The following is a 26,200-nucleotide window of genomic DNA, read 5'->3' as shown; positions in this document are numbered from 1 at the left end:
TTTATAAAATTATCATGTATGTATTATGTTTTTCTTATTTGTATTTTTATTGTATGATTTATCATGATTAATAAATAAAATTTTCAAAAAAACGAGTTGCAGGCACACGGGAGACCTGCGGTCGCAGGAATTTGAAGCAAAGCGCAGCCTGCTCGAGGAACTCGGCGGGTCGAGCTGTATCCACGGGGGAGAAAGAACGCTCGACGTTTTGAACCAAAACCCTTCATCGGCACTTTAAATTTTTTTAAAAAAAAATGGTTTAATTTCACTGGAACCAGATTTTAACGTGAGATTTGCAGAACCCAGATAAAGCATATTGATGATAGAGTCAGAGACATACCACCTGGAAACAGGCCCTTCAGCCAAACTTGCCCATGCTGACCAAAATGTTCCACCCACACTGGTCCTACCTACGTGCGTTTGACCCATATCCCTCTAGCCCAGCCATTCTCAACAGGGACCCATTGTCCCACCGGGGAACACAGCGCATTTAAGTAAAAGCCTTGTTTTCTTTTCACCTCGAATAAAAATATTTTTTTATTTTTTTAATGTGGTTGATAGAAGTCCATAAGAAACCAAAATTTGACTGCTTCACAGGGAAGGGGGCCCATAAACTTTTAGCTAGGGGGCCATAGCCAGAAAAGGGTCGAGAATGGCTGGTCTAAATCCATCCTGCTCACATGACCGTCCAATATTTTCTTAAACGTCACATAGTACCTGCCTCAGCCACCTCCTCCAGCAGTCCATTCCTTAAACCCGCTACTCTCTCTGTAAAAAAAAACAAAAAACATTACCCCTCAGGTTCCCATCAAATCTCCCCCCCACACCTTAAATGCCAGTCCTCTGGTTACTGATTCCCCTCTGGGCAAAAGGCCCTGTGACTTTACCCAATCTATTCCTCTCAAGATTTTGTACATCTCTCATCCTCCTGTGATCCAAGGAATAAAGCCCCAGCCTGCTCAACCTCTCCCAACAGCTCAGGCCCCAGTGATGTGGGTCAAAAAGCCTCCAATGTTCTATGCTCTACATTCAATGCTCTAACATACAGCTTAGGAACAGACCTACATGTTTCACATGATGGGAGAGTCTAGGACAATAGGGCCCATCTTCAGGATTGAAGGGCGCCTGCCTAGAACAGAGATGCGGAGAGATTTCTCCAACCAGAGGGTGGTGAATCTATGGAATTTGTTGCCACGGGCAGTCGTGGAGGCCAGGTCATTGGGTGTATTTAAGGCAGAGATTGATGGGCTCTTGATCCATTAGAGTGTCAAAGGTTATGGGGAGAAGGGCAAGCAGTGGGGCTGAGTGGGAAAATTGATCTATTCATGATTAAAAGATAGGGTAAGACTCGATGGGCTGATTGACCTATTTCTGTTTCTAAGTCTTATCCCTATTTCTCTATTCCCTGTTTTTCCTGTTTTCGCTACTATCCCTAACTGCTGGTTCCAGGCATCTACTATCCTGTCTTTACACATCTCCTCTAAATTTCCTCCTCACCTCAAGCATACATCATCTAGCATGCAATCCTCCCGCATTTACTTGCCTTTAAAATTTCCCACCATCAGTGATGTCTATCAAATTCACACCCATAAACATAACAACTACCTTCGCCTAATCCAAATGGTTCTGAACCAACACTGATAGGATAGTTAAGAAGGCCTGTGGGATGCTGGGATTCATTAGTCAGGGGATTGAGTTCAAGAGTAGAGAGGTCATGTTACAACTCTATAAATCTCTGGTGAGATCGCACCACAGAGTATTGTTTCAGTTCTGGTCACAGGAAGGATGTGGAAGCTATGGAGAGGGTGCAGAGGAGATTTACCTGGATTGGAAAATATGTCTTATGAGGCAAGGTTAACAGAGCTGGGACTTTTCTCTTTGGATTGTAGAAGGATGAGAGGAGACTCAAATAGAGGTCGACAAGATTATGAGAGGCATAGATAGGGTGGACAGCCAGCATGTTTCCCAGGGCAGGATCAGCAAACACTAGAGGACATCTGTACAAAGTGAAGGGAGGGAAGTTTAGGGGAGATATATCAGGGGTATATTTTTTAACACAGAGTGCTGGGGGCCTGGAATGCCTCGCTGGGGATGGTAGTGGAAGCTGGAACATTAGGGGCATTGAAGAGACTCTTGGACAGGCACATGGATGGAAGAAAAATAGAGGGTTAGAGTAGGGAAGGTTTAGTACGTTTTTAAGGAATATATGGGTCGGCACAACATCGAAGGCCAAAGGGCGTGTACTGTGCTGTAGTTTTTCTATGTTCTAACACATCTTGTGTCCAGATGCACAAACTTTCTGTAAGACCATGAGACTGAGGAGCAGAATTAGGCCATTCAGTCAGTGGGCATCAGTGCCAAGAGGAGTCTCTGCACTACCCCGCCCACGTTCCCGGAGTTAATGGATGTTTTTACTGGCTTCAGGCCTGACCTTCAGTGGCATAAAGAGCTGGAGAGGGAGGATGTCTGTTGCAGGGATGAAACAGAATTGTACCTGGAAAGGTGCCTAGGTCCACAAATCGTAGAGCAACATTGTCACGCCTGTGGGAAACCAAATACAACTGCTGCCATTGGGGTGAAGTAACTCACGTTCCTAGTAATGCAGGGCCAACTTCAGAAACTTGCAAAAGCATCGAACCATAGAACAATACAGGATAGGAACAGGCCCTTCAGCCCTTCTAGTCAGTGGCAAACTATTATTCTCCCTTGTCCCACTGACCTAAACCAAGTCCATATCCCTCTATACCTCTCCCCTCCATGTAAATGTCAAAATTCTTCTTAAAAATTAAAGTTGAGCCTGCATTCATCACCTCAGCTGGCAGCTCGTTCCACACCCACACCATTCTCTGTGTGAAGAAGCTCCCCCTAAACTTTTCCCCTTTCACCCTTGACCCATGTCCTCTAGTTTGTATCTCATTTACCCTCAGTGGAAAATGCCTACATTTCTATCTTTTTGAGATCTTTCCTGTCATTAGGTGACTGAAACTGCACACAATCAACCACATAAAAACAACACTACAAATTTGGCCTCACCAATGTCTTGACCAGTTGTATCATAACATCTCAACTCCTATACTCAATACTTTGATTTATGAAGGCCAATTTTCCAAAAGCTCTCTTTCCAACCCTTTCCACCTGTGATGCCACTTTCAGGGAATTATGTATCTGTATTCCTAGATCCCTCTGTTCCACCGCACTCCTCAGTGCCTGACCATTTACTCTGGACATCCTTTATTGGTTCTGTTCTTGAACTGAATTGTTTGTGGTTACTGGTATCAAGACACAGGGGAAAGATTTAAAGGAGTCCCGAAGAGCCCTTTTCTCACATTGGGGGTGGCAGCTGTGTGGATGAGCTGCCGATGGAAATGGTAGAGGTGGGGACAATTAAAATTAAAATGTTATTTACAGCACGGTAGAAGTTTATTCCAGCCATTACACCCAAATTAACCTACAACCCCGTACATTTTGAAGGGTGGGAGGAAACTGGAGCTCCCGGAAGAAACCCACGCAGACACGGGGAGAACGTACAGACAGCGCTGCGTTCGAGTCTGTCACACCAACCTCTACGCTAACCGTACCACGATTGCAGTGGACAGAGGGATCTCCCAGAGACCACCCATTTGAATTCCCCTACCTATTCCCATGCCGACATACACTGCCTGATTGTGCCCATAAACTTTGAGCAGAGCCCTCGGGGGGACTTACATAGCCAACATAAGGCCGAGAATGGCTGATCTAAGACCATCTTCATCATCCAAGAGGTTTCTTCCCACATTCCAAAGATGTACAGGGTTGGAGGTTAATTGAATTTAATTGGACAGCATGGGCTTTATGGGGCAGAAGGCCTGTCAACCATGCTGTACCGTTAAAAAAAACCTAGTGCAGTGAGAAGAGTTCCTTGCAAACAGACCATGTACAGAGTACAATGTGCAGAGTCTAGACCATGTACAGAGTACAATGCAGAGTCTAGACCATGTACAGAGTACAATGCAGACATATGCCTCAAGAAGGAAGCCGACGTCATAAGGGACCCTCATAACCCTGGTCAGAACCTCTTATCACTGCTACCATCAGGCACAAGCTTGAAGACCAGAACCTCTAGGTTCAAGGACAGAGTTTTTATCCAACTAGGTATCAGGTTCTTGAACCTTGCCTTGCTCTGACACTACAACAAAACTGTACGAGGATAACTGTGAACATTTATTTTATTTTTAATTCAAATAATGTACGGTATAGGCCGTTGTATAGGATGACCCTGGAATTTCCACCTAAATTGACGATTTTGAGTGATACCCTTTGAATAAGGTGACCCGTCCCTACAAAATTTGGCACTGACCGCTGACCAGCAGATGCTGTTAAAAGCAAATCACAATATTTTAATAACAAATAATCATTTAAAGGTTTACATTTTACTTGCATATTTTAAAATAAACCACTGTCGGCTCTTGTTACAGGTCGTTTAAAGCCTGCACAGAGTCGACAGCAGTCGGACCAGGCAAAATGGAGCCCGCGGGGGAGCACCAAGATTTCTCAGATAACTAACAGGGCATGCGCGAGATTGCATGAGGCCAGCGGGAAGACGGTGGCAGTGTTGAGACTTTGCCATCAAGCCAAGGATTATAGACTCTTGGTATAGGATGAATGGATTTTAATGTGAAAATTTTAAGTTGGATCGTCCTATACAACGGTGTACACTACATTCTATTGCTATCTTTTCATTTTGTGATGTACCTGTTTGGCTGTGCGTACATTGTCCAATGTGTATGACAATAAACTCATCATTCCTATCTTGCCAGTCAATGGAACTCACCAGCTCACCCCATGATAAGCCAGTAGCAATGACAATAAAGTTAATTTGCCAAAGAAGCAAGCTATTCAATAAATAGTGTCACTTTAATGGTAAAGTCATAATTTAGACAGATACAGTGTGCATTATTTGGAAAATAAAACCATTTACAAGCTGCAGAGATGTTAAAAACCAAGATTGTCGGACATTGCCCTTTAATCTGGTTGCACCCAAATACTCCAACTCAAAAGGTTAAAAAGACCTACAAAAAACTCTTCTGATTGATTGTTTTTTTTTAACCATTTTTTTTCTCATTTTCACTGAATATTTACATTGTATGTTACATCAAAATGTACAGAATATAAAATATGCTTCAGGGAAACTGTTCCACAGAAGAAAAGTTGCAGAAGTCTTGCTGGGATGCATCACGATGGCAGTTTGGGGGAACAGTAGACTTGTGCCAAAAACAAACCAGGCATCTGGTTGAAACGTCCAGTAATTACACATATCATTCAATATTGGAGGCTGTCTACCTGTGGCTCAATGAAGACCCTGCTGTAGGCAGCTCCAGATATTAATCAATGTCCACCACACACACATACAGGATAAAACACATCCCATCTAAACAGAGAATTTTCAAAAGTCCCAGCACATTCAAGTGGATATAAATGTTTACACCAAGTAATGCACCATGAAGGAATTTTCAACTCTTACTGTGCAAGTCAAAACCAACATAAAAATCCTTCTTAATTCTTCCTCTTCTTATTTCATCTTTCCATTTACAACTCCCTACACTTTGTGCAAAGACCCTGATTCACAGAACCCTCCTTCACCCTTCCCCAGCGTAACGAGGTGTTGGAACCCACTGAAATACATTTCCTTCCCCTCACCCTTCACCTCGCAACCTTCCCCAAGTAGAGAAGCTGCCTCCACATTCTGCGGAACGTACCATATAAACTCGTGTAATCGTCGACCACACTCAAAATCAAAATTTTGGCCCAAAAGTCATGTGATTTCTGTATGATCCATGTAAAAGTTGATCCCCGCTCCAAATATTTGGCCCCAGTCAAGCTCCCAACACCTCAACCGTGGATCCTTGCCCCCGCCGCCTACTGGAGCTCCAAACACCCCAAACATGGACTTACCGCCCGGTCCTGGCCATTCAAGCCCCAAACAATCCAGCCACACACTCTCTCCTGGTGCATTACTTGGCCACCCAACCATCCGAGCTTCCAATAGTCAAACAACTGACTTACTACCTGGTCCCACCCATCTGACCTCCCAATACCCCTACCGTGAATCCTCACCCATCGCACTCCTGATGCCCCAACCACAGACTCTCTCCTAGGTCTTTGCTGCCTGCCCATCTGAGCTCCTGATGCCCCAGCCACCAACCTATCTGAGCTCCAGCGCCCCAACCACAGACTCTCTCCTAGGTCTCCACTGCCCACCCATCTGAGCTCCCAACACCCCGACCACAGACATACCATGCGGCGCCACCCATCAGTACTCCAAATTCCCTGACCACAGACTCTCTCCTAGGCCCTGGCCGTCCACCCACCTGAGCTCCTGACACCTTGAACAGCCCAGGTACTTAACACGGTCAAAAGTGTAAAAGTCGAACCTGCCCTCCATAAATTTGACTTGAAAAATTGGTCCAAAAAAACTCAACTATTACACGAGTTTATACGGTAAGCGGGAAGAGTAAAGGGGAAAATTTCATCACCTGGGCAGAAGGAACTTGGGTGAGAAGAATCGGGAGGTTTCTTGAATAGCAAGTCTAGTGGGGGGAGGGGGTACGAGGTGGGGAGGAAGGGATGTTCTCATCCCCGTTACGCTTGAGTGAGCCCTGGGTTTGCTTACAGGGAGTAAATAACATGCTGGAAGTGTAAAGAAGCAAACAGTTGTGCTCTTCTATTGAGGGATCCCAGTCTTACTGGGCCACCTTCAGTAAAGCACGCCCACGGAGCATCGTCCTCGATGAATTCTAAATTCTGCTGATGAAGTGGGAAGGGGGAGAGAGGAGCACACACAATGAGAGAGGGGTGGGCCAAGCATGGCAAGATTGGTCAAGCTGCCCCCCTTCTGTTTTGATCCAAGAATAAAACTTTAAAGACACTCTTTTTTATGAGGTTGATTCTTGTTTGATCCATAGAGCATGCAATTGACTTGCTCCCTTCCTAGCTACTGCTTCCAACAGCGGATGAGGATCACTCTGCAGCTGGAGTAACGTTATTTCACTCCTGCAATCTGTTGGGAATAAGGCAAGTGATTTCAGCACCGTGTTTACTACCTCTCCCATGTAGACTTTCCACTAACTTTGATGATGTAGCCCTTCGCAAACTGAGATTATCACTTGCACCGGTGGTGGAGATTTAAGTAGGTTTGGCGACTGAGACTTCCTCCCGTCAAGTTAAAAGACCTGCAAAAATTAAAAAAAAAGCAACATGGAGATCTGGAGAAGAACGCCTAGTGGAAAGGGAGAGTGGCCGTACCCTTCAGCGTCCAGCGTGTCAACTCCACTGTGCTTGCACACGTTATACCCTCCAGATTATTGTGCTTGCTGTATACAAAAAATCTCCAGGTGTGGAGGTAGTGAGGGGTGTAAACCTTGGACGAGTTCCAGCTGCTCTAACCAATAGGGTGGAGAGTGAAGCTCAGAGCAGAGGTGGTACAGCAACTGATCCATTTCTTACAGCACCTCAAACGATATCTGAATCAGGTCAACGTGTTTGTAAGGTTCCAGTTTGACTTAATTCATGTGCAATTTTGTTTTTTGGAGCGTGAGTGTTATTTAATTTATAGACGCACCAACAAACCCGCGTGGTCAAATCAGGCCGGGTCCGATCCTCGTCGTGCGCAGTTCCAATGCAGCTTGTTCAAGCCAGACAAACTCTCTCGGAGAAACCCCTGTCCCCATACTATCTGCAGACGGACATCTCCACTTGGATGTTGACCCCTCAATCTCTGCTTCACGCCATCAGTGGATGAGGGCAGGAAGATTGGGTTCCTGACCGGCAGCCGACGAACAATCCACCATTCCGACCCCTCCAAGTCTGTGTTACAGAGTCGATTCCAAAGACGAATCTAAAATGTCGTCATGCTGACTCGTGCTGTCACTGTCACAGCTCTGCGTGCTGCAATAATTGGCTGCTTCCTGAAGTCGCATCAGCATGTTCATCTGGGAGGAGATTAGACATTAATTCTGGGTCCAACAAACCTCAAATTAGTTTCAACATTTCGTCAAGGACACTCAGAACAAGATTAAGTTGTCAGCTCCCCAACTTCATCTTAGGATGAATCTGGGAGAAGAGCATCCTGATAAAAGTTAAAGGGTGTGCATGTGAGTGTTAGCAAGTTCAAGTTCTTTCCTTATAGAGCACCTTTTTTTTCAACTTGCATTGACTAAAATGCTGTACAAACCAAGGTTACGTGCCTGTGCACACCTTTGCGCTGAGAGGTGTGCAAATGTGACTCTGTGCAGGATGGGACTATGTAGGGGAGGGTGGAGAAACTCAGCAGGTCTATACAGCAAAGATGAAGGCACAAAACCAATGTTTCGGGCTTGAGCCCTTCATCAAGATTTGGAAAAATGTCGGCAGGCATTCGAACAAAAATGCTTTTGTGTTTTACCACGTGTAGATGAGCGTCTGAGCAAGTGCTTGTGCACGTCGGAGTGTGTAAATGTCACATCTATGCGAGCCTGTCTGTGACTGTGTGTGGGTGACAGTGCGCGTGTGTGTGCAAGTGCGCGTATGCTCATGCGTTTCTCCCCCTTTCAGAGTGTACGTACCATTAATCCAGCTTCTCCTTGGGTTTACGAACACCCAAATATGGACACACTGTATGTAGAATGAGTGTTTGAAAGACTGGCGGGGGCGGAGGGGACTGTTTTGCCAGCTGCTGCCAGTTTGCAGGCACTTTCTGCCAGCTGGGAATGCTGTTCCCTCCCACTTTCTTTCCATCTCCCACCTGACCCACAACAATCAGGTTCTGGGAGCTGATCTGGAAGCCCTGTGCAGACTCACGTACTGAGTTAGTGAGACTCTCCCTGCACCTGCCCAGACACCCAGTCCCACACACGGCTTTTGACTTAAGAGCACTGTTGTAACCTGGGGACTGCACAGCAGGGAAGAACAATTAAAAGCCATTCACACAAGAATAGAGCCCATGACCATCCCTCCTCACGCTGCACATGGAGATTCTAGCAGCTGCTGTCACCTGCACTGTGTTACAAACCCAGCCCTGTACCACAGTTAACCGCAGCCATGGGTGGCAGGAGCCGTGGAATCACTCACCAGTGGGTCGCCCTCACTGTCGCTCTGGGGCACGTGCTTGGAGGAGCCCCCTTCCTTGGTGGAGACGTGTCCATCATAGCCCACATCCTCGGGCCGTAGCTGCAGCAGGCATGGCCAATCTTGCTGGAGGGAGCCAGCGCTCCAGGGGTACGTGTCCACCACCCACCGGGAAGGGTCTTCCCACTCTGCTCTGCTGCCGTACAGCTGACAGGAGACACAAGGTATGAACCCATCAGCAGGTTCCAGCTTTCAACTCAATAGCCAGAAGAGCAGGAGTGGCCAACTGGCCTATCGAGCCAGCTCCACCATTCAAGTCAAGTTTATTATCATCCGATTGTTCAAGTACAACCTGACGAAGCAGCATTCTCCGGTCCTCGGTACAAAACACGCAGACACAACACACATACAGATAACAATACACATACAGGACAAGTATTCATCTCTACAAATAAATATTGTTTCATAAGTATGTGGTCTCGGGGGGGTCAGTGTGAGCAGTTCCTTTGGTCGTTCAGCATTCTCACTGCCTGTGGGAAGAAGCTGATCCTCAGCCTGGTGGTGCTGGCTCTGATCCTCCTGGATCTCTTCCCCAACAGGAGCAGCTGAAAGATGCTGTGTGCAGGGCGGAAGGGGTCCTCAATGATTTTGAGCACCCTCTTCAGACAAGGATCCCAGTAGATCACGTTGATGGGAGGAGGGAGAGTCTAGTGACCCTCTCTGTCACTCTTACAGTCCTGTGGATTGATCTCTGATCCATTTCTCTGCAGCAACCGCACCGCGCTGTGATGCAGCCGGCCAGGATGCTCTCGTTAGAACTCCTGTAGAAGGTTGACGTAATGTAGGCTGGTGCTGCCATTCAATAAGATCACAGCTGATCTAACCAGGGACTCAGCTCCACTTACCTGCCTGCTCCCCATAACCCTTAATTCCCCAATTCTTCAAAAATTTCTCTATCCATAAACAGGCAGCCTCTACCGCTTCCTTGGGCAAAGAATTAATAGATTTACCACTCTCTGGGAGAAGCAGTTCCTCCTCATCTCCATCCTAAATCTGCTCCCCAAATCTTGAGCAATGTTCTAGTCTCATCTGCCAGTGGAATCTACCTTCCTCCTTCTATCTCATCTCTTCCTTTCACGATTTTATAGATTTCCCTAAAATCCCCTTCTAAACTCCAGAGGAAACCCACATGTCAAAATGAGAACGTGCAAACTCTGCACAGGCGGTGTCGGAGCTCAGGATCGAACCAGAAGCTGTGAGGCAGTTGCCACACACATATCAAACCCCACAGACTTACTGAAAGGAACCATCATCATCCTACGGGATGGATCGCTGGAAGATGACAATAAACCTGAACTCGACTTCCAGGATGAAGAGCTGGTTAATGCCGCTCGCTGTTGGGGCGACTCTCTTTAAGTGCCTCCTTGACCCCACATAACAAGAGTCGCCCTGGTAGGAGACTTTATCTGTAAACTTGGGGAAGGTGGGGGGTTTAATTATCTATAATATTACTGCTCATCTTTTGGGGGGGCTCTGTGGTGGAGGAGGAACCTGCAGATTCAGTGATGGTTAAACGTTTTCAAAGAATGTGACTGAAAATAAAGTCTAATGCTTTAAGGTTTATATATTCAGGCAAGTGAAGTTTGTTCAATGTAAATCCAGTCTAGTATTTTTGTCTTTTAAACTGTTTATTCTTAATCCAGTGTGTTAGGTATTTTAAGAGTAAATCTCAAGCAACTGAAAAATGAACTTATCTGACACCTACCAAACCCGATAGGTGCTGGATATCAGGGGCTTTACTGTATTACATTTGCCAAAAAGAGCTTCAGAGAAACTTAGGAATGGCATTTACCTGAAGACCCTCTCGAACTGCTTCCAGAAGATAAGGAATGAGGGAATAGTTCCACAGATCGGTGAACCACACCCTGGAACCCTCCACTTCCAAGGGGCAGGAGAGAAAGAGGCGGGGACCTAACACAGGAAAAATGAGTACATCAATCAGTTCACAAACTACAGTTTTTTTGAACAAGCAAAATTTGAAGATGGCTTCATTACAGGAAGCCAGGAGCAGTGAGCAGGGGGCACCATAGACAGTGGGGAATTAAAATTCAGGGAATTCAGAATCAGTATTTATTGTCATGAACAAGTCATAAAATTTGAGGTTTTCATCAGCGTCACATTGCAAATGTTTATAGAAACCGCCTTACAACAATAAATAAAAATAGTGGACAAAAAGTCAAACTAAAGGCAGTGTCTTTGGCTCATTGGTCATTCAGGACTGGGGTCTGGAATCTGGAATCACAAAACTAGGAACATCAGGAAGACGTCCAATTATGGACGTCCCTTAGTGAAGGAAATCTGATGTAATTATCCAGTTTAGCATGCATGTGACTCCAGACCCACAAAAATCATAGAACATTCCACCAGAGCACAAGCCCTTGTTGTGGCAACCAATGGAAACCTACTTCACAACAATTTAACCTCCCTCTTAACTCTCTAATTTTCTTACATCCATGTGCCTAACCCTAATGCCGCTCTTTTTTCAGCCTTCACCACCACCCCAGCAATGGATTCTCCATTCACAGAGCCTTCCTCTAGTCTTCCATCCCCTTCCTTCTCCAATCACAGACCCATCCCTCCTCTCACTGTGTCCTTCCTTCCCTCCCTTCCTTCTCCACCTATTACCTCCTGCCTGTGGGACTATGCTCCTTCTCTGATCCCCCCTTCTCCCCCCACCCCCCTCCCCATCATCTTGTTCTGGCATCTGCCTACATTTTGCCCAGACCTTGATGAAGGGCTCAGGCCCAAATGCTGGTGATGTATCTTTACCTTTGCTACATAAAGTTCCCTGTTTGACCTGCTGAGTTTCTCCAGTGTTGCATCCTATGCCATCGGTACTCTGTATTCCCAGCTGACAGAAAGTGCCTGCAAACTGGCAGCAGCTGGCAAAACAGTCCCCTCCGCCCCCGCCAGTCTTTCAAACACTCATTCTACATACAGTGTGTCCATATTTGGGTGTTCGTAAACCCAAGGAGAAGCTGGATTAATGGTGCGTACACTCTGAAAGAGGGAGAAACGCATGAGCATACGCGCACTTGCACACACACGTGCACAGACGCGCACTGTCACACGCGCACAGTCACCCACACACAGTCACAGACAGGGATTGCTTAAGGTGGTATGTGGGTGGAAAAGAAGGTTGAGAATCATTGCTCTAGACCTAATTGTTACTGAAATATTTTGCTTAAGAAAAATTGTCATTGGCCTATTTCCTTTGGAGTTCTGAAACCGTGCACATAATAAGTCAATTAAGGATGATTAAAACAGTGGTTTTCAAACTTTTTCTTCCCTCTCACATCCCACCTTAAGCAATGCCTTACTGATTACAGAGCACCAATGGCATAGGGATTACTTAAGGTGGAATGTGAGTTTAGGGGGGCAGTTTGAAAACCACTTCCTTAAACAGATGTCCTCTGGTACTGGCCATTACCAATCTGGGAAAAAGGTGCTGGCTGTCCACCCTAACTAAGCCCCTTATAATCCTATGCACCTCGATTGAGTCACCTCTTACCCTCTGTCGCTGAGGACTGGCATCAAATGATGAACTTGCTGCCGATATTTGTGCGCTGTAAATCCATTTTAAGAGCTCTGTGTCTGAATGGAGGAGGGACAGGGTGAATCGTGGATTTGCAACTCACCAATCGTCACATCAGATGAACTGTGGGTTTCAAGGAACCCATTTAGATGCTGCCACACTTTTGGAATCCAGTCGATAATCCTCAGGAGGTCATTATTGCGCATGTTTTTGTCAATTTCCGTCTCGATCAGCTTCCGGCGTAAATATCGACCCAGAAATCCTTTCACGGGTTCCGTATGATTGGCACACAGCACCCACCTGCAAAGCAAGGGGACAAAGTAGAAAATGCAGAGGTAACAAGACTTGCAGGTGCTGGAACCTATGAGCAAACAATGAGAAGCTGGAAGAACTCAACAGGTCAGGCAGCATCCATGGGGAGGGATGATCAGTCAATATTTCAGATGAGAAACCATTGCCATGATAGGTGTATTTAAAAGGGGCAATGAGTCAGCAAACAGGAGGGAGACTGAAAACTTTGGCTGAATGGTGCACCAACAACAACCTCACACTCAATGACATCAAAACCGAAGAAATGATTGTGGACTTCAGGAGAGGAAAACCAGAAGTATATGATCCAGAGATCATTAGGGGAGCAGAGGTAGAGAAGGTGGACTTATTTAAATTCATAGGGGGTGGTCACTATCTCAGAGGACCTTTCCTGGACTCGACACATAAATGTTATCATGAAAAAAGAACGTCGGCACCTCTACATCCTCAGGAGCTTCCGGAGGTTTGGTATGTCCTTGAAACCCTGACAAACTTCTGCTGATGTGTGGTGGAAAGTGTGCTGACCAGCGGCATCACGGTCTGGTAGGGGGACACTAATACCTCTGAGCAGAAAGCCCTCTAAAAGGTAGTGGACACAGCCCAGGACATCACAGATAAAACCCTCCCCACCATCGAGAACATCTACAGGGAACACTGCTGTCGGAGAGTAGCAGCGATCATCAAGGATCCCCACCACCCAGCACACGCTCTGTTCTCGCTGCTGCCATCAGGAAAGAGGTATCGGTGCCACAAGACTCACCCCACCAGATTCAGGAACAGCTGCTCCCCCTCCACCATCAGACTCCTCAACAACAAACTCAATCAGGGACTCTTTGTACATTGAATATTTATTTTCTGTCTTTGCAGTAAGTTTCTTTCCTTGTTTATTTTTCTCTCTTTTGTTTACGTATCTTTTTTTTGAATACAGTTTACACTACCGATAAATAGAAATTCTACCTGGTCTGCAGAAGTAAAGATTCACTCCGACAATAAATTTAAACATTGATTTTGAATTTTGAAGACAAATGTAAACATGAGAAGAACATATCAGATTCTTCCTGGACAACCTTAGACCTAATGGTATTGACATCACTTTTTAAAACTGTTAGACAACCCCGACCCCCATCTGGTTCCACTGTTTCCATCTCCTAGTTAAGGTTTCGTACACGACCTCCAGATTCAAGGACAGTTGAGTTCTTACTGCTATCAGATTCTGAACTGGACATCCCATTAGCAAAGGATAATGATAACGTATTTATTTTCATGACCATTAGACAATATACATAAGCACCAATTAAAAAAAAAATTAAAGTTTTACAGAACAAAGGCTGCATGCCGTGTGGGATTCATTCAAGAGTCTGATAACAGCAGGGAAGAACCTGTCCTTGAATTTGGTAGTGTGCAATCTCAACCTCCAGATTTGGGTGGGGGGGGGTGTGGTGGTGAAGAGATATAGCTGGGTGGTGTGAGGTTTTTTTAAAATATGTTCACCCAAGGAGCAGGAAGAATTTGTGGTACACTGCCTTGGATAGATTCCTCTAAGGGGAAGGTGAGGATCGTCATAAGAGGGGTGAAGAATTAAAGGAGAGGTTGATCGGTGGGGAGAGGGGTGAAAGGAACTCACGATGATGGAACGTATGGCTTGGAGGGAGGCCACGGAAAGAGTGAGGTGTCAGCGCTCAGAGATACCTGAAGTTGTGGTGAAGCTCAAGGTTGGCTGAAGGGGAGACTGTCTGGTTCATCGTTCCGATCACATATGGACTGTAGGAATAAAACACACAAATGTTAGAGTGGACGGACAGCAGCTGAGTCATCGCAATTTCCTCACAGAATGTTCATGGAGTTTCCCCATTGTCATTTCTCCACTGCAATCCCAGCAGAAGGCAGAGAAATGCAGGAAAACCCATACCCTGTATTGGACAACCCATTGAACCCTCCTTCCCTTCTGTTCTCTCAATTGGACACTAGAATAATAGAATCATTCAGCGCAACACAGGCCCTTCGACCCTACCCATTCATGCTGGCCCAGTAGGCATTCTGGGTTTTGCAGTGTGCTGTTGGAAGCCCTGATCCAGCCAATCAATATTGCTAAAGCATTCTATATTATGACAATCACTGTGCAAATCGGTTGCTCTATCCACTGTATCACCTCATCATGAAAGTACTTCACCAACCTCTAGAGGTTGACTTGCCTGGATGCCATATAAAACAAGGTTTTTTTCCACCATACTCATGAGAATAAACAGCACAACTCATTACCTGTGAAGCACCTCATGATGTAGGAAACCACAACAGTTGCTACGAACGGGCAATGTTACGCATGGAGCAGGTGTGTTAACTCAAGGTTCCCTTTACTTTCACATAATAATCCATAAAAATGTAACGTACATGATATACTTCAACTTTTATTTCCTATAAGGCAATCAAAGAGTCACCAGAAGCATTGCCCGGCGCCCCGACAATAGGAGAAAGAGAAGAGTCACTAAGTGTCCGTGGATTCATCTCCAGCCCTCCCGCGGCCTCTGCAGCCGCACAGACTCTGATCCGATGGCCGCCCAAGCTCCAGATCCAAACCCCCAAATCCAAAAGCCTTCAGCAGTTCCAGCACCTTGGGAGCCCTTCTTGCCCTCTGCACCCGGTTTCGATATTTGGTTCCCATGAGCCAGTCTCCAGCAGCCTGTGCGGATCCCTCAGCTGCCGGGCCCTTTGCAGGTCAGCCACTGTGGTCACTGTCCTGAAGGGTCGTCTCCTCTCCTTCTCACCCGGGGTGGGGTGGTATTCTCTCCGTTACTGGTGCCCTGCACTGGTCCTCCTGAGTGTGCAGCCCTTTTGTTTCTACTGCTGAGCACAGGTGCCGGCATGTAGGGGCAGATCCCGTGGTGGCAGGATTTTTAAAAATTGTCACTGAGTGTGTGATACTGTGATTCTACTGGATTGTAAACTGAACTGCGCTTTCATATAACATAATTTCACAAAACTGGGGCATCATTATGTTGAAGTGAAGCACAAAAGTCTGCTGAGATTGGAGTAAAAAACACACAAATGCTGGAGGAACTCAGCAGATCTCATAGCGTCCATAGGAGGTAAAGATAAATAACCAACTTTTTAGGCCTGAGCCCTTCCTCAAGACATGCAGGAACTTTAGAAACTCAACATGCTGGCTCGTAAACATACGCCTACACACATTCACGTGTAAAACACAAAAGTCTGCAGGTGCCACGATTAAACAAAAATACAAAGTTGGGGAAATTCAGCAGATAAAATGTGCTTTTTATAGAACCATAGCATACCGAGGAACAGAAATCAAACCATTCGCCCCTTCGAATTTGCGCTGACCATTGTTCAGCTAGTCCCAATAACCTGCTCCCATTCCATAACTCTCCAGACCTCTCCCATCCATGTATCTATCCAATTAATTTTTAAAACTCAAAATCAAGTCTGCACCCACTACATCAGATGGCAGCTCACTCCACATTCCCACCACACTCTGAGTGAAGAACTTCTCCCTAATGTTCCTCCTAAACCTTTTCCCTTTCACCCTAAAGCCATGTCCTCTCGTATTTATCTCTCCTAATCTCAGTGGAGTCTCCTCCCATTTATTTTGTCTATACCCCTCAATTTTGTAAACCTCTATCATCTCCCCTCATTCTTCTTCACTCCAAGGAATAAAGTCCAAACCTGTTTAATCTTTCCCTGTAACTCAACACCTGAAGACCCGACAACATCCTAGTAAATCTTCCCTGCACTCTTTCAATCTTATTGATATCCATCCTGTAGTTTGGTGACCAGAACTGCACACAATATTCTGAATTTGGCCTCACCAATGTCTTATATAACTTCAACATAACATCCCATCTCCTGTACTCAGTACTTTGATTTAGGAAAGCCAAGATGCCAAAAGCTTTCTTTACAACCCTGTCCACCTGTGACACCACCTTCAGGGAACAATGTCCCTGTATCCCCAGGTCTCTTTGTTCCTTCACACTCCTTCCTTGGTTTGCTCTTCGATAACACAACACCTCCACCTGTCTGCATTAAACTCCAAGAACTATATGAGAGAGAGAAGAGGATTTCGTCCATTGTCCTTATGGTTGGCAAGATTAGCGCCACCCTCTTACAGCACCAGTACCCTGGTTCAAATCCACTGCTGTCTTTAAGGAGTTTGTACGTTCTGCCTGTGTGATAAGCATACATATCTTATGTTTTGGGTCTGAGCCCTTCATCAATGTATGAGCAAAATGTTGGCAGGCATCCAAAGATAAAGATAAATAATCAACATTTTGTTCGGGCGCCTGCCTACACTTTGCTCACACCTTGACGAAGGGCTCAGACCCAAAGCGTTAGATATGTCTGTTTATCTTTGCTACGTAAAGTATTTATAAAGTACCCAGTTTGACCTGCTAAACTTCTCCAGCATCATGTTTTTACACATATTCATATTACATGTCTCAAAGTGCATTTGCTCATGAGCCACTCACCTTTTGTGGTATCGAGAGTTGAGGAATCCATTGAAGATGTCACTCAGAGAACCAATGTGATGGAGATTATCTAGGATAATGACTAGAGGAAGATCAGATCCATTATCTGCAGCAATACACTGGTCAGCCAGATTCGACAGGTATTGCCGTAATTCCTTCCAATTGTTCAAAAAGAAAAAGTACATTTATCACAGCAACGTTACCACCTTTCCTGAGTTTACATCATCCCAATATTTATCCTGTGTTTCAGGGCAATTCACTCCTGTGGCCCAGATTAGTGATGCCTGAATGAAGCAAAATCCCATTCATCAGTCACTGTTTGATCAGATCCATCTAATCCATGTTATAACTTGTGAACCTGATTTGAACCCAGGTCATTGGGGTTGGAATAGCGACCTACTAACGTACCGCCAAATGATAAGCCGTATGCTAGTCACACCAGCCTCTTTGTTTGATGCCAAGAACTATATGAGAGAATAGGATTTCCCCCATTGTCTTTATCAATGAAGGGTGGCAAGGTTAGTGCCACCCTTTTACAGTGCCAGTGACCCGGGTTCGAATCCACCACTGTCTGTAGAGTTTATATGTTCTTCCCATTTGAGTTTCCTCTACCCTTCAAAATGTACTGGGGGTTGTAAGTAATTTGGGTGTAATTGGGCAGCAGGGGTTTAAATGACTGGAATCGACCTCTATCGTGCTGTTAAATAAAAAAAATAAATAAAATTAAAATGCTCCTTGAAAATTTTGAGTAGAAAGAGAGGAAGTATCCAAAGAATTTTCTAAATTGAGCCGACATTCTGAATCTATTTCTCATCCATGGATTATGTGTAATTGCTGCAGACTGTAATGAGTTTGCAGGTTGGCCCTGTGTCTGCGTGGGATTCCTCCGGGAGACCTGTTTTTCTCCCCGATCCCAAAACTTATGGGGTTAGTAGTTTAATTGGTCACATGGGTGTAATTGGGTGGCATGGTCTTATTGGCTGGAAAGGCCTGTTGTCATCTCTCAATCCTTCAGTCGTTCAATCAGTTTGACGAAAATTTGGATTATCTCCCCGATCCCAAAACTTATGGGGTTAGTAGGTTAATTGGTCACATGGGTGTAATTGGGTGGCATGGTCTTATTGGCTGGAAGGGCCTGTTGTCATCTCTCAATCCTTCAGTCGTTCAATCAGTATGACGAAAATTTGGATTATGTCCCCGATCCCAAAACTTATGGGGTTAGTAGGTTAATTGGTCACATGGGTGTAATTGGGTGGCATGGTCTTATTGGCTGGAAGGGCCTGTTGTCATCTCTCAATCCTTCAGTCGTTCAATCAGTTTGACGAAAATTTGGATTATAAATGATCATCAACGATTGTAGGTGGTGGATTGTTGCGCTGACTGGCTGACACATTTCTTGCATCACACAGTGCAGATGGTCACCACCAGGCACCAATGGTTGGGTAAGGAGCAGAAAGGCCCATCCATTGAATCCTGGGTGTCAACATTTCAGAGGATCTGTCCTGGAGTCTCCATGTCAGTGCAATCACAAAGAAGGCTCACCAATGGCTATACTTTGTGAGGTGTCTGAGGAGATTCAGTATGTCACTGAAGACTCAGGTGTACCATGAAGATCATTCTGGCTGGTTGCATCACTGTCTAGTACAAAGGTGCCAATGTTCAGGAAAGGAAAAAAAAACCTCCAGAGGGTTGTTAATTTGGCCTGTGACATCACAGGTACGAGGCTACTCTCTATCGATGACTTTTACAAGAGGCAATGCCATAAGAAAGCAGCCTCTATCCTCAAGGACCCCCACCACCCAGGCCTGCCCCCTTCACTCTGTGACCATCGGGGAAAAGGTCCAGGAGCCTGAAGACGAGCACCCAGCAGCACAAGGACAGCTTCTTCCCCTCCACCATCAGATTCCTGAATAATCAATGAACCACAGACACGGCCTCATTTTGACTTTTTCTGCACTATTTTTAAAAAATGTGGTAAGGCTGTTTATATTTGGACTGTGATACTGCCACAAAACAACAAATTTTCTGACAAGTTCACAACAATAAATTCTGATTCTGATAAGGTTGAACAATCCTTCAGTGAGCTGCTGGGCATTCCCCAAGAGATCCATCTTACCTTACTGGACTTGTGGTCCACATTGAATGTAGCGACTGACCCGATGGTCACTTCCTGTCCAGACCTGTTCACCAGGAATTCCGCAAGTTTATTGGCCAGGTAGGTTTTCCCAGTTCCACTGGGTCCGGAGAGTATGATCCGGCGATGCTCCAACAGGACATTGAGGTAACAGTGTATCGTGGGCTTTGGAATCAGGGCCTCGAACACCAAGCTGTCCACGCTGTTTTCTGCCACGCCTATAACCAGGGCAACCACAATCTCAGTCAGAGCAAAGCTTCAAGGAAGACTGATGGGAGAATAGCCTGTTAGAGGAGGGAAATTTCCTTTGTACATCACCTTTTCCAATTTATCACCATTACATTTTCCCGACTGAAGTGATCCTGTTTAACCATTCAAGGTTACTTTATTGTAGTAATAAAATGCAACATGTAATATTACATGAAATTTCCCTTAGTCTACTGTAAGCCAGATCAAGATTCGCTCCCATCAGAAATTACCCGGCACCCCTTACAGTCCATGAAAGACAAGCAGAACACTACAGCGTAGTACAGGCCCTTCAGCCCTCAATGTTGTGTCGACCTATATATTCCTGCCCAATACTAAACCCTTCTACTTCATAACCCTCCCTTTTTCTTCCATCCATGTGTCTGTCTAAGAATCTTTTAAATGCCCCTGATGTTTCAGCTTCCACCATCAACCCCGGCGAGGAATTCCAGGCCCCCACCTATGTGTAAAAAATCTCACCACCACTGGCTATTGATGGTGTGGGAGAGCTGCTCTAGGCTGACTTGTGCAATGCACCGATGGTCTGAAGGTGGAATAATTTATTTAGCGTGCTGGGGGGGTGGGGGGTGGGGGAAAGAGATGGGATTGTTCTATCAGGAGTTTACACGGGTCTGAGTGGGCTTGGTGCTGCAGTGATTGATTCCGTTTGCTAAGTGAACTTTTATTTGTGGTGGCAAATCTGGCCACATTTCACAGGCCTACTCTTCTGTCTCCCAAAAAACGATTTAATGCTGCACTGTGCGCAAACTCTGTCTTCAAAGAAACCCAGTCCTAAATCAATCCCAAGAAAACAGTCATGGGGAAAATCACAAAAAAAATTCCTGCTGCTGTTAAAATCCGAATCTGTCAGATCTCAGGAGTAAAACACGAAAGTACGCAGGCACCGTGGTTGAAATCAAAACACACGACGCTGGAGAAACTCAGCAGGTCAAACAGTGTCCTTTATGGAGCAAAGGGAAAGATACAGAACCAACGATTCGGGCTAGAGCCCTTCATCAAAGTCTGAGAGAAAGGTATGTTAAAGAAACATTTAGACAGATACATGGATAGGACGGGTTCAGGGGGATAGGAGCCAAACACAGGTAGGGTGAGTAGGACATTTTGGTCAGCATGGGCAAGTTAGGCTGTAGGGCCTATTTCCATGGTGTTTGACCCCTCCCCCAAGAGGAGATAACAAATATAAAAAGCAGGTGGGGGGGGGAAGGGATGGGGAGGGCCCAAGATAATAAGATGCTGAATAAAAGAAGGTGGGATAGGTGGGGAGAAAGGTAGAGGAAAAGACCACTGGGGGTGGTGGGAGGGTGGGTAAGAAGAGAAAAATGGGTAATGGACAGATGGAAATTGGAGATGGATGGGATGCCCTGAGCAGAAGGAAGTCTGGCCATTACCTTTAAGGTTCACTGTAATGATGTTGCTTTCTCCAACCAGGTACCCACAGGGTAGCAGTTCAGGTAACTCCATGTTGTAGGATCTCACGACATCACCGATGTTATAGCTGACAATACTCTCGCTGGAGAGACCGAGGCTGGTGGTAGGATCCAAACGGAATATATACTCCTAGATTGCCAAACAGAAATATTTGCAGGTTTAATGGAACATTTTAACTTATTTACAAAACTAACAGGAGAAGGGACAGACAATTTGGACCCGGGGCCGCTCCACCATTCAGTAAGGCGATGGGCCTCAGTGCAACCTTCCTGCCTGCTCCCTGTCACACTCGTCCCACCACTAAACCAAGGAGCTGCTTCTCCGCTCTTCTAATGTGCATCAACTCTAATGCACAGCTCTCTGGGAAGAGAAGATTCACAACTTCCTAAAAGAAATCCCTTTCCATCTCCACCTTAAATGACAGTGCTGTGCAGGGACAGGGCCTTCAGCCGATCTGTCTGTACCAAACATGAAACCCAAAGTGAACCAAATCTGATGCTTGCACATGATCAACATACCCCTGTCCCCTGCATACTCCTGCGTCTATCTAGAACCATCTATCGTATCTAATTCCAGGCACTCTGTGTAAATTCTGCCCCTGATATCTCCCTTTAACTCCCTACTCAACTTAAATGCATGACCTCTAGTGAGTGACATTTTGTATCCTGGGAAAAAAAAATCTTCTTCCAGAAAACGTTTTGCAAACAAGACTCTTGGAGTTTGCCAAGGTGGAATAACGGAAGAATTCAGCTACTGAAGTTGGAATTCGAGGGCAAAATCCATTGGGACCAATGCCTGAAGAGGGCGCACAAAATCAGTGAACCGGTGCGGACTCGAAAGGCCAACATGGCCTGTTTCCGCTCCATAAATGGTTATATGATGCTTACCCCATCAATGCCTCATAATTTTATGAACTGGAGTTCAAATCCCACAATGGTCGCGCAATAATTTCCAATGAATTCATTAAATAAAACTGGAATTTCCGAGCCAGTACCAGTAACCTCAAAACTGCCAAACGCAGTAAAGCCACAACTGAGCCGTTATTAATTAGTCCATAGAAAAGGTAATGTGTCATCTGTCCGTGAGATCATTCCAGACTCGTAACCAAGTGCTGGACTCTTCAATATGCCTCAGAAATTCCGGGCACCTTATTCACGGGCTGGTAGGAGCTGTAAATACCAATCTAGTTCAGATGTCCACTCCCCACATATAAATAAGCAAAGAAATGTTAGGCTATTGCCTAGATGTGTACCTTAAATAATCGACGGATAACACCATCGAGGACATCCCATCTTGTCTTCCCGCTGACCCCTATGGAGCCTATCAGATACTGAGGAGTCTTTTCGTCCTGAAAGTACATCAGTATGATAATGAGTTTATTGTCATACACATAAGTACAATATACACATCCACTGAAATTCTTACTTTCTACAACTAACCATGTACTTTTGTAAAAGAACCACTTTAAATTTGAATTAAATTTAAATGTTAAATTTAGACATACAGCACGCAAACAGGCCCTTCAGCCCATCAGCCCATGCAGTCCAATTACACCCAATTGACCTACAACTCCGGCACATTTTGAAGGGTGGGAGGAAACCGGAGTCTCCAGGGAAAACCCACGCAGACATAGGGAGAACGTGCAAACTCCTTACAGACAGCACAGGATACAGCGTTGCGTCAAATGCTATGCAAATTGGGCCGCTAACTCTAACACATTAAATTACCCAAACACAGAAATAAATAATAAATATAACAAATAGATACATAAACTTTCACGGTTACCGTCAATGCGAGAAAAAATGTATTTTTGTGCTGGAGTTGTTTAGGATTAGGTTTAGGGTAGTAGACGAGGTTCAAGAGCCTGATGGCTGTTGGATAAAACTGTTCTTGAACCTAGAGGCGCTGGTCTTCAGGCTTCTCTACCTTCTGCCTGAAGGGAGCAGTGAGAAGAGGTTGTGACCAGGGTGTGGGGGTCCTTTTATGATGTTGGCTGCCTTCTTAAGGCATTGCCTCACAGAGCTGTCTGTAGCGAATGGGAGATGGGAGCCTATGATGGACCTGGTTGTGTTTGATGCCTTATGCAGCCTTCTTGGATTCTCGAAGTCCCAAACCAGGCTTTGATGCAACCAGTCAGTACACTACCCACAGCACCTCTGCAGAAGTTTGATAGAATATCCGACATTCCGAATCTCCTTAGATTCCACGTTATGAACATCGTCTGCTTTAGTAATGTGACCATATACAGTGACCCTTGTCACAAGTCTCCCCACTCTCTCTTTACGCAAGCCTGCCTTCTTATTTCATTCTGTGATTGGGAGTAAAATTTGATTGGACTTCTGTTAAGTGGTTGGGAATGTGTGGTACAAATTCCGATTCAAGTTCCACAGATCGCCGTTAAACACTCAGCTTTAGGGTTTGGGTTAGGGATCTGCCATCTTGTTTTATTCACGTGTGGGATGTGGGAAGCACTGGCAAGATGAGCATTTATTACACACTTTACAAGGCACTGGTGAGACCTCACTTGGAGGATTGTGACCAGTTTTGGGTTCTTCATTTAAAAAAGGATACACTGACATTGGAGAAAATTCAGAAGAAGTTCACAAGGTTGCTTCTAGGAATGAAAGGGTTATCATATGAGGAACATTTGACAGCTCTTGGCCTTCATTTATTGGAATTTAGAATGAGGGGAAATCTCATTGAAATCTATCGAATGTTGAAAGGCATGAACAGAGTAGATGTAGAAAGGTTGTTTCCCATGGTGGGTGAGTCTAGGACAAGAGGGCTCAACTTCAGGATTGAAGGGTGTCTTGCTTGGAACAGAGATGATGAAGAATTTCTTTAACTAAAGGGTGCTGAAACTGGGAATTTGCCTCCACAGGCGGTTGCAAAGTCATTGGTGTATTTAACACAGAGATTGATAGGTTCTTGATTAGCTAGGTCATCAAATGTTATGGGGAGAAGGCACATTTGAGAAGTGCAGTCTACTCAAGGATAGTCAGCCTGGCTTTGTGAAGGGAAGGCCCTGCCTCATGAGCCTAACTGAGCTTTTTGAAGAGGTAGCAAAGGAAATTGATGAGGGTCGGGCAGTAGATGTCGTCTACATGGATTTTAGTAAGACATTTGAAAAAGTCCCCCATAAGAGACTCATTCAGAAAATTATGAGGCATTGGATCCATGGAACCTTGGCTGTTTGGATTAAAAATTGGCTTGCCTGTAGAAAGCAGAGAGTAGTAGTTGAAGGAATGTATTCTGCCTGGAGGTGGGTGACAAGTGGAGTACCACAAGGATCTGCTCTGGGACCCCTGCTCTTTGAGATTTTTATAAATGACCTGGATGAAGCGGAAGGATGGGTACAAAGATTTGGAGGAGTTGTGGATGGAGCTGAAGGTTGTCGTAGGTAACAAAAGAATATAGACAGGAGGCAGAGTTGGGCAGATGGAGTTCAATTTGGATAAGTGTGGGATAATGCATTTTGGAACGTCAAACCAGAAGGCTGAACACAGGGTTAATGGTCAGATACATAATAGTGTGGAAGAACAGAGGGACCTTGGTGTCTAAATCAGTACATCCCTCAAGGTCACCACACAGGTTAATAGGATAGTTAAGAAACCCTATGGGATGATGGACTTTATTAGTACAGGATTGAGTTCAAGTGCAGAGAGGTCATGTTGCAAATTTACAAATCTCTGGTGAGACCACACTTAGTGTTCAGTTCTGGTCACCTCATTATCAGAAGGACGTGGAAGATATGGAGAGGGTGCAGAAGAGATTTACCAGTATGTCGCCTGGATTGGAAAATAAGTTTCATGAGGCAAGGTTAGTAGAGCTGGGTCTTTTCTCTTTGGAGCGAAAAATGATGAGAGGAGACTTAATAGAGGTCTACAATATTCTGAGAGGCATAGATAGGGTGGACAGGCAGTGCCTGTTTCCCAGGGCAAGATCAGCAAACACCAGAGGACATCTGTACAAAATGAAGGAAGGGAAGTTTAGGGGAAACTTTGGGGTAAGTTTTTTTTTTAAACAGAGTTGTGGAGGCCTGGAATTCCTTGCCAGGGGTGGTGGTGGAGGCTGAAACATCAGGGGCATTTAAAAGATTCTTAGACAGACACATGGAGGGAAGAAAAATAAAGGGTTATGAGGTAGGAAGGGTTTAGTATTGGACAGGAATATATAGGTCGGCACATTGAGGGCTGAAGGGCCTGTACTGTGCTGTAGTGTTCTATGTTCTAAGGCCAGGCAGTGGAGCTGTGAGAAAATGGATTAGTTCATTATTAAATAGCGGGGCAGATGCAATGGGCTGAATAGCCTATTTCTGCTCCAATGTCTTATGGTCTTATACCTAATGGCCCATGAGAAGATGGTAGAGGTCTCCTCTTTTGAACTGCTGCAGCTTTCTTGTGAGGTTGATCTCAGAGTTCCAAGTTATAGAAGAGAGCAAATGTTGGAAGTACTCAGAAGCAGGGCCCGTGGGATAACCAACATTTTAGGTCAGAACTGAGAGCAGAAGTTGGTCTTGTAAGTACCAGAGAAGGGTGGCATAGTTGGCATAGCAGTAAGGGCAACACCTTTAGAGCACCAGCGATCGGGACTGTGGTTCGAATCCCGTGCTGTCTGTAAGGAGTTTGTACATTCTCCCTGTGCCTGCAGGGGTTTTTCCCGGGGGCTCCGGTTTTCTCCCACCAATGTAAATTGGGCGGCACGGACTCATGGGCCAAAAGGTCTTGTTACCGTGCTGTATATCTAAATTAAAATTTTTATGAAAAAAACGATTTATGTTAATGTGACCAGGATTGGCAGTTTGTAGATACTGCCGGGACGAGGAGCTGAGTTATTGGGAAAGGTTGAATCGGTTTCGACTTTATTCCCTGGAGCATCAGAGAATAAGGGGAGATTTGATAGAAGTGT

At 45.2% G+C, this 26,200-nt stretch overlaps 1 protein-coding gene across 16 annotated transcripts in view; it reads right to left on the bottom strand.

Moving 5' to 3' along the window:
• Nucleotides 1–465: 465 nt before the first annotated feature.
• The window catches only part of nav3 (neuron navigator 3), a 401,736-nt gene continuing 376,001 nt past the window's right edge, over nucleotides 466–26,200 (bottom strand). For 14 of the 16 annotated variants that reach the window (XM_069904353.1, XM_069904355.1, XM_069904354.1 and 11 more), the window contains 9 exons: nucleotides 22,545–22,640; nucleotides 21,253–21,421; nucleotides 19,580–19,815; nucleotides 17,464–17,618; nucleotides 14,675–14,746; nucleotides 12,780–12,976; nucleotides 10,934–11,052; nucleotides 9,085–9,288; nucleotides 4,875–7,967 (listed from right to left, as the gene is read on the bottom strand). In XM_069904353.1, the coding sequence (XP_069760454.1) occupies nucleotides 7,848–7,967; nucleotides 9,085–9,288; nucleotides 10,934–11,052; nucleotides 12,780–12,976; nucleotides 14,675–14,746; nucleotides 17,464–17,618; nucleotides 19,580–19,815; nucleotides 21,253–21,421; nucleotides 22,545–22,640 (1,368 nt within the window). In that variant the 3' untranslated portion in view covers nucleotides 4,875–7,847. Of the gene's footprint in view, nucleotides 769–4,874; nucleotides 7,968–9,084; nucleotides 9,289–10,933; nucleotides 11,053–12,779; nucleotides 12,977–14,674; nucleotides 14,747–17,463; nucleotides 17,619–19,579; nucleotides 19,816–21,252; nucleotides 21,422–22,544; nucleotides 22,641–26,200 lie in introns of those variants that run through there. The other 2 variants (XM_069904351.1, XR_011346818.1) reach the window with 2 other exon arrangements.

Source organism: Narcine bancroftii, chromosome 11, assembly GCF_036971445.1.
Source record: "Narcine bancroftii isolate sNarBan1 chromosome 11, sNarBan1.hap1, whole genome shotgun sequence".
NCBI classification, from domain to species: Eukaryota; Metazoa; Chordata; class Chondrichthyes; order Torpediniformes; family Narcinidae; genus Narcine; species Narcine bancroftii.
The sequence above is the reverse complement of the archived record's forward strand: the minus strand, read 5'-3'. Positions and strand labels throughout refer to the sequence as shown.